Raw genomic sequence first — 15408 nt, forward strand, 5'->3', positions numbered from 1 at the left:
TAGAGAGAGACAGTATGAATGTGATCAAGACTATATCTTGGCTAAGTCCACAGTGAGGGTCAGACCATGTCCAGAAGTTGGTCAAATACTGATGGAAGGTGGACGACTACTGAGACTCAAGATGGCAGGTGTCCCCAGACACATAGGAATGGAGATGGCATGCATCAGGCCAGGCAACAGGACGGCTGAGACTAATGAATTCAAATGAAGAGCAGAGGAGGGAGAGGACTGCAAATGAACAATCAGATAGCTCAGGTAGGGAAATATTAATATAACATGGTGTTACAATAAGGAAACAGGAAGGAAACAGGTGTTGGTCAAGAAGTCATAGTGTGAGGAAGAGAAACACAGATGGATGGAGTCTCAGTATTATCCTAAGGTGAGTGCTGATTCTAATTTTCATCTTCTTTTTTCTAACTTAGAAAAGTTCTATCTAGGAAAGAGCATGCAAAGAAAGGAGGCCTAAAGTTTTACATGAACCCATAAAATGGGTCGTGAACATTTTCATTTTGCCTTAATGAAGGTAAAGAAAAAGAGTGAATGCAGGTGCAGGTTGTGGGGAGAGTAACCTTGTGAGTACCCCTATTTTGGCAAAATGTTCTTCATTTGAATACTGGTGTAATTCTGTGAATTCTGAAGATCCATCTCAAACTTCACTATTTTAAAAATTGTATTTATCTATTTTGGGGTCTTCGTTGCTGCGCGCTGGCTTTCTCTAGCTGCAGAGATCTGAAGCATCTCCTTAGTTGTGGTACATGTGCTTCTCAATCATTGTGTGGCTTCTCCTGTTGCAGAACAAGGGCTCTAGAGCACATGGGCTTAAGTAGCTGTGGCTCATGGGCTTGGCTGCCCCACAGCATGTGGGATCTTCTTGGACCAAGATCGAACTCGTGTCCCTTACAGTGGCAGGTGGATTGTTAACCACGGGACCACCAAGTTAGTCCCTCAGACTTCACTTTCTAAGAAGCCTTTCCTGACCACCCTTTCTTCAAACTCCCTTTTCCCTAAATCTGTGCTCTTAGGGTCTTTCTAAACTTAGAAGTACAAGAACATCACAATCACCTGTCAGTCTTCCTCAAAATAGCATAAATTTCTTGAAGTTAGAAACTACATCTCTTATCAATTGATTAGTAAATGTTGTTTCAAGTCACTGATTTGAACTGAAACAAATCTTTGCAAACCTCAACTGGAAACAGTGTCTGTCTACAGCAACAAGAACACCCAGTCTTTACACACAGTAAACTTCTGCTCTACAGCCACACAGACTCTGACATACAGCAAATGTCTTTGGCACTTGGTAGCCTAGCTTATTTCCCTAGATTATTATTCCCATATAAAAATTACATTTACTCAAACTAGCCAGTGCTTTCTGTTGTTGCTTAGTTGCTCAGTTGTGTCTGACTCTTTTCTGACCCCACAGACTGTAGCTCGCCAGGCTCCTCTGTCCATGGAATTTTCTAGGCAAGGATAACTGGAATGGGTTGCCATTTCCTTTTCCAGGGGATCTTTCAGACCCAGGGATCAAACTCATGTCTCTTGCATTGGCAGGCAGTCTTTACCACTGAGCCATCAGGGAAGACCCCATACTTTCTACATTTTACAATAAATTCCCTAAGCCTACTTTTAAAGAAAACCAAAATATTTTTAAGAATCCCTTTTTAGAAAGAAAAGGTATGCTTGGAAATAAAATTAGTGCTATATTAAAAGATAACCAAAGCAACCTAGCCCAGCATTAACATCAGCCTATTTCTCTTGGCACATGGAGAAACTGCAAAATCATGAGATAAAATCAGAAAAATACTGAAGTTTTCACCTATGCTTAAAATGTCCCATATTTAGCCTTGACCTTAAATCAAGCTATTTTCTTCTTACCATCTATCTGTGGAAAACATGACTTTCCACAGGTTCTCCTTCTCAACACAAAAATGGACTGTATATTGAGCAATAGCTTAATACTTTTAACATGCCAATTTCAAAATTTTAAGAATCAGGATTTGAGATTTTACATTTTTTTCTTTTTTGTTTTCCTTTAAAATATATGTCATTTTAACCTGATTTGAAATTTCAGAGAAATGTACAATATTTGGGTATATAAATCTAACTTAAAAGTTAATTGCAAAACCACTTAAATGTGAGTTGTAGAAAATAGGATAAGCAAATGACTCATATGAACTCTGGTCTCAAATTTTCCAATGACCATGAGCTTGGAGAAATTATTTAACTTCTCTGTTTTAATTATGTCAATGTTAAAAGTATTATAGAAATAAATACAATGTATGACTGAAAATTAAACCATTCATGTGCTCAGCCATGTCTGACTCTGTGATTGCATGGACTGTAGCCCGACAGGTTCCTTTGTCCATGGGGATTCTCTAGGCAAAAATATTGGAGTGCGTTGCCATGCACTCCTCCGGGGGATCTTCCAAACCGAGGGATTGAATCCAGGTCTCCTGCATTCCAGGCAGATTCTTTACTGTCTGAGCCACCAGGGAAGCCCATGAATACTTGAGTGGGTAGTCTATCCCTTCTCCAGGGGATCTTCCCAACCGAGGATTCGAACCAGGGTCTCCTGCATTGCAGGTGGATTCTTACCATCTGAGCCACCAGGAAAGCCCAAACCATTCAAAAAGAGGTTCCATTATAAATTTAATGACCATTCCTGGAGTACATTATCTCACATGGTTCTGAATGAATAATGAATAACCACCAGCTAATCACAGATGCACAGGCACCAAGAGATAACAAAGTCAACTTTTCTAATTATGAAAGAACTATTAATGAAAACTATAAAGACAGATTCTCTTTAATATTTCCATGCTTACCTATATCCAAAATATGGCATATTAGAAAATCTGAGTGAATCTTTTGAATGCAATAACTAAAACGCTTGAAGACAATTTAAAGCATCTTTTAAAATACATTTCAGAGCTGGCCAGAGAATAGAAGGTGCAAAGTGCAAAAAATGTGAGAAAAGGAACACTAAAAAATGAGCACCTGCCAAAGCCAGCTTTTCCTCTTAGGATTTCTGCTGAATCCTACAGTGATTTTCTGCTAAGTGCATAGGAAGTGAAAAAGCTCAAGGCCCACCTAAGGAGATGGATCAATCTACTTAATAGGAGACTGCATAGAAAGCTGGGGTTATGAAGGTCTTGAAAGGGTGATTTAAAAATAGCTGTCCTAGGATGACCTGTGACAGAACAGTTCTGAGTCTTGTGATGGTGGTTACATGAATGTACATATGTGATAAAACAGCACAAAACTATAGTCACACATATAGACACAAATGGTTAAGAATACAACTGGTGAGGGAATTCCCTGGTGGTCCAGTGATTAAGACTCTGAGCTCCCAATACAGGGAGCATGGGTTTGACTCCTGGCTGGGGATAACAACCCATATGCTGTCTGTTATGGCCAAAAATCCAAAGAAGAAACAAACAAAAAACAGGAAAAAAAAAGCGGGTGAAATCTGAATACAACTGTGGATTGTACTGATTCAATATCCTGGTTTTGATATTGTACTATATACAATGTTTTCTAGGTGGCACGCAGTGGTAAAGAACCCATCTGTCAATGCAGGAGATATGGGTTTGAACCCTGGGTCAGGAAGATCCGCTAGAGTAGGAAATGGCAACACAAGCCAGTATTCTTGCCTGGAGAATTCCATGGACAATTCATGGGGTTACAAAGAGTTGGACACAACTGAGCATGCACGCACTATTACTATAGTTACACAAGAAGTCATGCAAGATCTAAAACCATAAAACTCCTAGAAGTAAAAGGGATGTATGCTCTATGACATTGGTCTTGGCAATGATTTTTTGGATTTGACAAGAAAAACAAAGATAACAAAAGCAAAAATAAACAAGTGTTATTACACGAAACTAAAAATCTACTCAGCAAAGAAAACTATCAACAAAACGAAAAGGCAACCTACAGAATGAAAATATTTCCAAATTAAATGTCTGATAAGAGGTTATATCCAAAATATAAGAGGAATTCATATAACTCCATAGAGAGGAAAAAAGAAAACAAAAATGCCCAATTAAAAAATTGGCAAAGGATCTGAACAAATATTTTTCCAAAGAGATGTAATTGGCTAAAAGGTACATGAAAAGGTCCTCACTAGTCACAGGAAAAATGCAAATACAAACCATAATGAGATTTTCACCTCATACCTTTTAGGATATCCATTAGCAATAAGACAAGGTATAATAAATGTGGGAAGGATATGGAAAAAAGGAAACCCTTGTACACTGTTGTTTGGAATGTAAACTCAAACAACCCCTATGTAAAACAGAACAGAGGTTCCTCAAGAAATTAAAAGCAGAATCAGCATATGACCCAGCAATCTCATTTCTGGGTATATATCCAAAAGAAATAAAAAATCTCAAGGAGATATCTGTACTTCCACGTTCATGGCAGCATTGCTCAAAAGCCTCTTCCATATCCTGAATGGAAACAACCTGACTGTCCCTCAATGAATGAATAAACATATCAAGAAAATATAGCATATGCAGTTGACCCTTGAACAATTTGGGGTTTAGTGGCACCAACTCTCTATTCTATAGCCACAGTTCTTCCTTATCAGTGGCTCTACATTCACAGTTATTTACTATTGAAGAGTGTATGAGTGGATCCATGACACAGTGTTGATGGGTCAACAGAATATACAATGAATTTTTATTCAGCCTTAAAAATTCCCGTCATTTGTGAATTTCTGTTTTATCTACATTTATATTATGCTGAGTGAAATAAGCCAGAGAAAAACAAATATTGAATAGTATCACTTACATGTGGAAATTTTTAAAAAGTCAAATTCATAGAAACAGAGAACAGAAAAGTGGTTGCCATGGGCTAAGGGGTTGGGGAATTAGGAAGAGGTTGGTAAAGGGGCACAAATTTTCAGTTATAAAATGAATAAGGTTGAGGATCTAATGTATCGCATCATGGTGACTACAGTGGACAACACTATTGTAAAACTGGAATTTGCTAAGAGAGTGGTACTTAAATGTTCTACAGACACAAAAAAGGGTAAGTATGCCAGGTGATGGATATGCTAACTCAATGAGGGAATCCTTTCACAATGTATACATATCAAATCATAAAGTGTACACTTTGAATATCTTACAATTTTATTTGTCAATCATACTGTAAAGAAGCTGGGGAAAAGTTTACACTGAAGGGAGAGAGTTAAAGGGGACACAGCAGATGTATTTACAACTGGTGGAAATCTGTAAGTATTTACATCTTAAAAATTTTTTTAAAATGGAAAAAAGCCCTGCTAAGGTCCATGTTAAAAAAGACAAGGTAACTTATAACTTACCCATCTTGACCTTAGCATTAGCACAAGGTGAAGAGGTAAAAAAAAATTCCCTCTAAGACTTTGCCATCATAAGACAGCACCTTGTGGTCTGAATTGCTAATGTGGCATGAAACAATTTTAATTTGGAGAAGCTTGTCCCGGGTAGATAGTGCCACCAGATGACAGGTAAAAGCAAATTCTCTTAAGATGAACTCAATCTCAACTCAAAGAATTTTCACAGATTTATTCCAAGTGAAATGAGATACTAACTGGGCAGAAGAAACAGACACTCAAAGACTTCATGAACTGGATTAGTAGACATGAAATGTAACTGTTTATAAAGAAGAAAAATGGTTTTCAAAGTATGAGCAGGCTCACGAAGATATACAGATGGCAAATAAGCATAATGAAAAGATGCTCTATGTCCTATTTCATCAGGAAGAAGCAAATTAAAACAAAAAGATATCATTACACACCTATTAGAATGGCCAAAATCCAGTCGGCTGACACCACCAGGTGCTGGTGAGGACGTGAAGCAACTGGAAATCTCATACACTACTGGTAGGCATGCAAAATGGGATAGCCACTTTGGAAGATAGTTTGGCAGTTTCTTAGAAAACTAAATATACTTCTCACCATATGACCCAATAATTGTCCTCCTTGGTTTCTACGCAAAGGACTTGAAAACATGTCTATACATGCAGGTGCACATCAATGTTTATAGCAGTTTTATTCATAATTGTCAAAACTGGAAGCAACCAAGATGTCCTTTTGGAGAAGGACCTGACAATCCACTCCAGTATTCTTGCCTAGAGAATCCCATGGACAGAGGAGCCTGGTGGGCTACAGCCTAGGGGGTCTCAAAGAGTTGGATGCGACTGAGCAACTAACACACTGGTGGCTCAGACAGTAAAGAATGTTTGCAGTGTGGGAGACCCAGTCTTGATCCCTGGGTTGGGAAGATCCTCTGGGGTAAGAAATGGCAATCCACTCCAGTATTCTTGCCTGGAAAATTCCATGGACAGAGGAGCCTGGCAGGCTATAGTCCATGGGGTCGCAAAGAGTTGGATACGACTCAGCACACAGGGAGATTACACAGTGAATTCCCATTCATGGGGGTACTACTTGCAGAGATAACATTCTTCTATAAATGTTGAAAAATGCCAAACCTTAAAAGAAGCAGCCCAGGGAAGCCCCAGAAATAATAAGGAAGAAACTGGTAAATATATGGGTAAAACTAAACAAACAGTATCTTTAAAATATTAAATAATGCCCAAATTATAAGGGAAAATCAAGCTAAAAATAAGACTCTGGACAATGATAGTGTATAAACCAGGGGATCAGGTAGTTTGACGTACGTGTGTGTGTGTGTGCTGTGCTCAGCTGTGTCCCACTCTTTGTGACCCCGTGGACTGTAGTCTGCCAGGCTCCTCTGTCCACAGAATTTTCTAGGCAAGAAAACGGGAGCAGGCTGACATTTTCTACTTCAGGAGGATCCTCTCAACCTAGGGATTAAACCTGTGTCTCTTGTATCTCCTGCATTGGCAGGCAGATGCTTTAATTTGAAGTAAAGTATTCTAAATTCCTTGCATTTGAGAGGGAGGGGGATAAAGACAAAGATATTTAACTTCAGACTTTGTTAAGCACACCTGCTAAAATAGCCAGAGTAATAACGAAAATAATAGACATGGAACGCGTAACTTTAAAATGAGTGAGATCAGAATGTAAGAAAAGAAAAACAGCAGAAAAAGTTGGACAAATATCTCATAATAAGAATAAATCCAAAAATAACTACTGTCAGAGTAAATATAAATGATTTAATGAAAATGAAAAGATAAAACTTCAGATTGGTTTTAACAAACCACCCTTTTATTCCGTTTTTAATGAAATATACCTCAACCTTAAGTGCACAGGAAAATTAAGAGTCCATAAATGGAAAAAAAATATATGGAGGCCAAAAGAAAGATGGAGTAGTTATACTGACATCTGACAACATAAAATTTAAGGAAAAAAATTATGATAGGCTTATTACCTAAATTTAAAAGATCCAATGCCTGGAAGTTAAGACAATTTTAAATTTATTTGGAATGATATAAACTTGACACAGAAAAACAGACACATCGTGAAAGAGAAACTGACAAATGTATCCACTCATGGTGGAAAATTTTAACCTACCTTTCTCAGTAATGAATTGACTAAACACATTATGAAAAAATTAAAATACAGAAAATTTTAAAAATACAATTAAATAAATCTGATGAAATGGACATTTATATAGCACCGTATCCAACAGTAGAATCATAATTTTTGTCAAGCCCAAAGGAACATTTTTTGAAACCAAGTACCTGTGAGGCAATAAAACTAGCCTCAACACATTTCAGTAGGTTAGTATCATACAGACTAAATCCTCTGAGCATAAAACAATGAAGTTAGACATTTTATTTTAAAGAAAGAATTTGGAAAATTGATTGTATTTTTAAAGATACACTTCTATGTTAAGTCAATCCCTGGGCCAAAAAAAAAAAAAAATTAGAAATACTTAAAAACAAAATGTGTATTAAAGGTTGTGGGATGCAGTTAAAGTGGCACTTTGAGGGAAATTTATTGTTTAAGATGTTGTTTTAACAAAAAAATAAAGGCTCAAAATCAATGAGTTAAATATAAAATGCCAAAATAAACTAAAAGGGTGGGGGTAAGGAGGGAAAAAAAGAGCAGAAATAAATGAAACAAAAAAGGCAGAGAAAATCAACAGAGCCAAAAATAGACAAACTTAGCATTCAAGGGGAAAAAAAGAAATAAAGAACAAAGTCTAATAAATTATATTTGCAATAAAAAAGGAAACATAACTATGATGTTCTGGAGATTAAACAGATAATAAGAGATTAGGAAGATTTGAAGCAATAAAGATTTTACAACTTGTTTTGGAAAAAAAATCTATCCTACTTATCACTGTCCCTGGAAGGCAATTGCTTATCCTTTTCCCCAAAGGGATGAACATAAACATTGTCCTCTCATTTCTTCCTCCAAATATAATGTTATTTCTAATATAGCTCTTTTTTCTAGACAAAACTGATCATTTAAAACCTATATCCTGATAGTATAAAACTACTGGCAATATAGTAACTGGTGAAAGACAACCAAGGTCTTCCCCACCCCGACACTCTTTTTTTTGGTCTCAGTCAAGACTATCAAAACTACATCCTCCTACCTAAATAGCCCTGTCTCCAATGAGCTAAGTTGCATTCGTTCATATAAAGACTATTCAGTGGGCTGCCTGCTAGGTCCTCTGACAGGGCCTGAGGATACTGGGTCTCCACTCTCAAACAGACAGAGGCAATTACAATATTGTCAGTGTTAAACAAGGTTAGGTAGAGAATACAGTTGGAAACACACAGAGGGACACCTGACCCAGATCTGAGGAGCCCAGGAAAGAGGAAGCAGCATTAAAAGGAGCTCAAAAAGCCCAATCTCATTTACCACAAGGAAGAAAGTACTTAAAAGCAGAAATGAGAGGTTCAAAATTGTAAGAGAGCAGTCCATCCAGAAACCCTGAAGAGGCTCTGAACGGCTGTAAAGCCATAAGGCTGGAGAGCCTTTAAGCCAAAGACAAGCCATTCTTCACAAAGTGTGAGGGGCCTGTACCAGGTCCTGCTTTGTGGATAAAGAGGTATGGCCCACAGGTTAGGCTTGCCTAACAAAATGGCATTTTCTCCTCTGTCAAAAAGCTTATAGAAATTATGCAGTAGCAGGGTAGTCAAGAGCAGAGAAAGAAGTGGGTTTCTGTCTTGATTATAAAAATTAAATGAGATAATATACAGAGAGCCTAGCACAAAACTAGACACACCATAGAAACCTCAGTGTTAGGGAAAAAACCATCCACTCTTATTCTCTAAGCCTTTACAAAACATGTCAAATAGAAATGAATTGCCTGGAAAGTGAGAATAAGAGAGACTTGTCCCAGACGAAGGACATATTAGGATTCTAAAAAACAAATTCCTGAGAAAACAGAGCACCATGGAGCCAGAATTTAATTAATCCAACTGAATAAATTCTACCTACATTTAATCTATTTCATCAATCTAAGAATATTTTAACATTAATAGCAAGCTCATCAGTATGTAATAAAACCCTTTAGACAAAAAACATTTTATCAGGGAAAATCTAGGCCAATTAAAAATATCTTTATTTTGTATCTTAAAAAAAAAAAAATCACTTCCCCAACAAATTTTTAGCCTCCTGAGAGATCAAATGCAGTAAATAATGTATCTCCTCTGCAGACAGTTTTCCAAGTATAAAAATTTAAATTATTACTATAAATAATAAAGGTAGGCCATTTGATTTATCAGTTTAATATAAAGATTAAATATATTTCAAAGCTATAGCTAATATTTACAAACTGTACAAGTTTAGTTTGATTCTGCTCTGATAAAAATAAAGGATAACCATTTCAAATGTAGATAATAAAATCTAATTTTTCTTTCTTATTACATGATCCATATTATTTTTAATTCTTTATAGTCAGAAAATATACAGAGGTGCATTGATTTACTTCATTATCCAAAAAGCACCTGATTTTTTTCCTTAACTTGAAATAATCACTAATTTTTATTCTTTAAAGTATAAGATATGCCCACTTTGTTGCATGCATACTTAAAACGAATTCCAGTAATTAAAATATAGAATATTCAAAGTACTATGTTTTTCAGTACTAAATTAAGAAAACATACTCAAAATGTTTTCACTTAAATATCATGCACTTTTATCAAGCAATATTAGAACAAGATGTCTTAGGAAAGATATATTTCACATCTCATGGTACACTAGATATTTAAATACAAATATATAAACAGTTACAGACATAAGATTTGAAATAATTTAATTTTTTTCAAAGACTGGAAATCATTGTACAACTTTTAAAATGCTATTTTCCCTAAGTGAGGACTTTATAACTAAAAATAGCCTAAAAGTGAAAAAAAATTTGACTGCAAAGCCAAAAATTAAAGTATATTTTATTCAACAGAGCTTTGAATTTTCACATTTTCACAAGAAACAGTTATAAAATTATTTAAAAATTCTAATAGAATGCTACTTTACTAGGGAAGCAATCATAGGAAAAGAACTTTATGGCTTTGGTGAAGACCAGAATGCTTAATACTAACAATATCTGCCTCAAAAAATACAGTCACAATTCTTGATAAGAAAAGCTGCATATTATTTCCTAACCAACTTCTTCCTAGAAATATTTGACATAAACAAGAACCAAATTTTCTTGTCTCAACTTCACATCCCTCTAAAAGCTCTATGAACTTTGCTCTCCCTCCTTATTGTAGTCTTTAAAACCTTTTAGCAATTCAAATCAGGAAAGGGAGTGAGTCAAGATGCCCATAACTTCCTTACCCTTAACACAAAAAGCTGCTTTATTAGCTAAAATGTAGGAGTTATAATTGTAATTGCTTTGCCCTTCCGAAACTCATCTCCCATACCATTTTGAACCATTCAGCAGGTGGTGTAGGAGGATAAACTCAAGTCTGAAATAGTTGGTCAATGGTATAATCATAAGGAACCAAAGAAGACTTTAAGTATATAACAGGAAACATAGCTTTAATGTTTTCCTTTTTAAATTGATTTAGTCTGGGTCAGGCCTTTTGTATGTTTACATAAGAAACAGCTCATGTTGAACCATTTACTGCTTACTGCTGAATAGGCATATCTTGAGAACTCACTGTAAAGAAGCAAAATTCATTACTTACAGCTCAGTTGAGATCTACAAAATGTTAAACAAGCCAGAAAATAGGAATGTAAAGAGAAGTAAAATTTATATGTCTTGATTAAAATAAATGCTTACTTTTTTATCATCAAGTCTCCATAAGTGATAGTAATCTTAAGAGCATATAAGGCAGGGGGTATAAATGGCTGACCATCAAGCTGAGACCGACTGCTAGTGACTTAGGGCAGGGGTTCTCATCTTCAGAGTGCAAAAGAATAACCCAGAGTTTGTTACAACAGTTAAGTTTCCATATCTACAGAAATTTTGATTCAGCAGGTCTGGACTAGGGCTGAGGAATATGCCTGCTCTCTTAATCTTTTTTTTTTAAACAACCTAAACCAGCACCCTTATTGATTCCAAAAACCACTTTCTGATACTTAGAACATCATATCTCTTGAACAGCCTATCTCTGCTCCCTGAATGGAAAGGAGCAAAGACAAGGACAAATAAATCTGAGGCTACTTTACTTACAGAACAGGGAAATTTGTATTTGTGCTGCCTCTTTCACCAAACTGTTCAGGAGAGGCATCTCTTCTCTTCAAGGCCAAGATCTCTGTTAGTTCACTTCACTCTTGAAGTCTAGGTCAGTGTTTGTTTTCTCAGCAGCTTGTACTCAGCCATACGACTTGGTACACGGTAGGCTTTTCATATATTAAAGTTAAATAAATAACAAATATTCTTCTTTATTCCCTTCACTTCCCTTGAAGACTTTACTCAATTCTTTTTTTCTTTTTCTCACTTGCAACTTTACCATTCAAGCTAAAATATATTCAAGTTTTTCTCCTTGTAAGAGAGAAACTCTCTTCTGTATACCCCTCTGGCTACCACCTTGTCACATTCCCTTTTAAATACAAATTTATTTTTCTCTCAGTATTTCTATTTCCTTACTATTTATTTTCTCCTCTAACCGAAAGCAATCAGGTGTCATCCTTATTCTTCCTTTGAAATCTTCCTGGAGAAGATTTTCAACTTTTAGATTTTCTAATTACCAGAGCCAGTGAACGATTTTCAGTCATTAGCTTACCTAACCTTTCGTGGCATTTGACCATTCAAAATGGCAGTACAGCATGCTGGTGAAAAGCAGACGGCACAGTTAGCATGCCTGGATTCATAATTCCAGCTCTGCTATCTACAACTGGCTGCCTTTGGCTAAATTCGTTTCAGTGCTTCATTTTATTCATCTGAAAAGTGAAGTCATTGAGGAGTCAAGTGATTTAGGCATGTGTGCTGAGTTGTGTCTGACTCTTTGCAACTGCATGGACTGTAGCCAGCCAGGCTCCTCTGTCCATGGAATTTCCCAGGCAAGAATATCGCCATTTCCTTCTCCAGGGAATCTTCCCGACTCAGGTATCCAACCCATGTCTCTTCCACCTCCTGCATGGTAGGCAGATTTTTTTTTATCAGCTGAGCTACCAAATAACTAATATACATAAAGCTATTCATACAGTCTTGCTTATTCTTAAAATTTCCCTCATGAGTTTCTATGGTTTCATACTGCCTCAACTGTCCTTCCTTAATCTCCTTTACTAGATTATTTTCTTCTGCTTGCCCCTTCAATTATTAGTGATCACCAGGATGCTATCTTCAGTTTTATTTTATGCTTTATATGCATTCAGTAGCACAACTGACTCACAAATGCCAGCACATGTACTTCTCAATTGTATCTCCAAAGAAGAAGATAGGTTTCTCAGGATTCCTTTTATATCTTCTGGTCTAGTCCATTCTATGATGACTGGTATACATCTGTAAGGCGGTTGGCTACCATTAGGGTTCATGGTCAAAGAAAATGCAGTATAATGATACTGTATTAAAAGCATGCATTTTAATGTCACAATTATATTCAAATTCTGATTCTACCACTTACAGGCTATACATTTATCCTTGGAGAACTAAACTAAGCCAGTGCATATCAGATTCCTCTATAAGGAGATAATCATTCCTAGCTACACAGGCGTCCTTGCTGAGTAAACGTGTAACTGTAAAATGCTTAGTATATTGTAAATGCCACCTGGTTATTGTTACTACTACAGTGGAGAAGAAAGAAGCTGACTGGCCTGGTTTTGGACTGAATCCGTTGGTCTCACTTACTCTGTATTATAAAATCCAAAAGTACACTCAAGATGCAGAGACTTCAACTTAAGCAAATTGGCCCTAAAATAATTCCTTGAGCTGAAACAGAAGATAAGGCAAGAAAACAGTGTCTCTACATTTCTAATCTAAATAAAAATTAATCATGTATTTCATATTTTTAAAAGAAGGGAGTTATAAACGTAAAGGAGCAAAAGCAGAGTAATTCAGTTATTAAATCATTTTCTAAGAATTTCATACCTTTCAGAAACTAAAATTAATTTTTAAGTAAACTTTTTAATAGATAAGCAATTTCACATTTTCTAATGGAGTAACACTCATTTTAAATGATTCATGTTTACAAATCCACATAACACAAGTATAAAATAAAAATGACATGACAGCAGTCTTTACCAATTATTTTCCTTTTGATGGCTACATTAATATGCAACTTCATTAGAATATGAAATATTTATCTCTTTCTCTTGATGAGTCTCAAAATATTCTCATTGATAAGCAAATAAGAAACTTGATTTTCATAATCTATCTTCAGGGAAACATGAGTTTTGAAGTTTTTTTCAGTTACAGATTTGTACTGATCAGTCCTCATTTGTTCACTCATGTTATAGATGGGGTGTATTTATAAGATGATTTAAAAAGCTGTAAGATATACAATGTATGACTTATGTGAAAAGTATATCAAACTATACCAAATAATTCTCATCTCATTAGAAACATGTTCTATAGAAATGCACTAAATGAACAGGCACTGCATTGAAAAATGTGTTGATGTGATCAAAGAAACAATGTTTGACCTCAGAGAAAAGACTAATAAGGAGACTTTCTAGAATATATAGAAATGGAAATGCTACTTCAGCTTTATAAAATAACTTAATTATGATGTTGACCTTCAACAAAATTGGTTATTCATTCATCAGAAGGGTTTTGAGCCCTTGGAATAGAAAGTGGTATATATTAGAAGTTATGTGAATTAAGTAAGAATAAATCAAGCCAAACTAAACCTATTTCCATAACACCATGGCAAGTGAGAAATAAGCATCAGTGTTATGGAACTTGATGTTATAAAGATGTGTAACTAAGTTTAGATAATTTTTGAATGTAAGAAAGAAATATGGACTTGATGACAATGTAATAAAATGGATTTAGAGCTGGTTTAATAACTGATCCAAATAATATCTATTTGGAGTCATTTCTCTAGTAACATGCCAGAGGATTTGGCTCAGTAACTTTTATCCTTCAATAATTTTAATGAATTCATATAAATCTGTCTTATCAAATTTTCAAATGACAAAGTTGGGAAGTATAGCTAACACAGTGAATGAGAGAATCAAGGTTCTAAAACATCTCAAAATATTGGAACAGAGTCAAACTAATAGGATGAAATTTAACAGGAACAAATGCAAAACTCTACATACAGGTTCAAATAGCCAGTTCTATATGTACAATACATGAAGGGCTTCACAACACTTTAGAAAATAAAGGACAACAACAAAAGAAAGCCTAGAAAAGCTAGGCTGGTTTATGAGAAAGAAAAAAAAAAAGAACAAAAGCATCGCCAAATGTCATTCTAGCCTTTTAATTTTTACAGCCTAACATATACCACACACATACTATAAAACTTCACAGGGATTAGGCAATCTCTTCCTTCTTATACTAATAAAATAATGCAATTCTTAAAATGCTATTTTTCATTAATATTCAAACATTAAATCTTTAAATGAATTTTTATTTGGATCACTTCATTTCAAATAATAATAATACATAATCATTCATTGACAATATAAAATCAGAAAGCTTTTTCCAGAATGTTATAATAGTATATTACAGGTGTGTTTACATAAAATCTTCATGGACATCTAAAACGTGCAAGTTCTTGGCATAAAAGTTAACTTCTTTTATATATTAAGAGTCCAGAAGGGTCTTACTGAGCAATGAAGTTTAATGCAATTTCCACATAGGTGACTTTGAAAGGCTAACTGTAAATTTAGTAAAACCTCTGCATTCTGTAAGTTTCCTCAGATTTCAATGCTTTAGGTTTCTAAAGATGGTAATAAAATAGAACAAATTTATAATGTGTCCTCATTAAAAGATAGTCAGACCTCCTACTTGCTTCTAATGTTTCTGCGACACATCTTTGGCAACACTCCTGATTTAGGATTCTTCTATTAAATCTTCTGCAAGTCAACTCCTATTATATAAATCATGAACCACCCAGACTTTATCCAACTATGTTAGCATCCTTTCTCATTCC

The 15408-nt window shown here is 35.3% G+C and overlaps 1 protein-coding gene across 17 annotated transcripts in view; it reads right to left on the reverse strand.

Moving 5' to 3' along the window:
- Positions 1 to 15408, reverse strand: part of VPS13B (vacuolar protein sorting 13 homolog B) — an 804527-nt gene that overhangs the window by 313752 nt on the left and 475367 nt on the right. Inside the window, exon 32 of one of the 17 annotated variants that reach the window (XM_061438331.1) lies at positions 12650 to 12812. The exons of the other annotated variants lie outside the window; for them this stretch is intronic. Coding sequence (XP_061294315.1) covers positions 12665 to 12812 — 148 coding nt within the window. The 3' untranslated portion in view covers positions 12650 to 12664. Of the gene's footprint in view, positions 1 to 12649; positions 12813 to 15408 lie in introns of those variants that run through there. 17 annotated transcript variants of the gene reach the window in all.

This window comes from Bos javanicus, chromosome 14, assembly GCF_032452875.1.
Source record: "Bos javanicus breed banteng chromosome 14, ARS-OSU_banteng_1.0, whole genome shotgun sequence".
In the NCBI taxonomy this organism is placed as follows: Eukaryota; Metazoa; Chordata; class Mammalia; order Artiodactyla; family Bovidae; genus Bos; species Bos javanicus.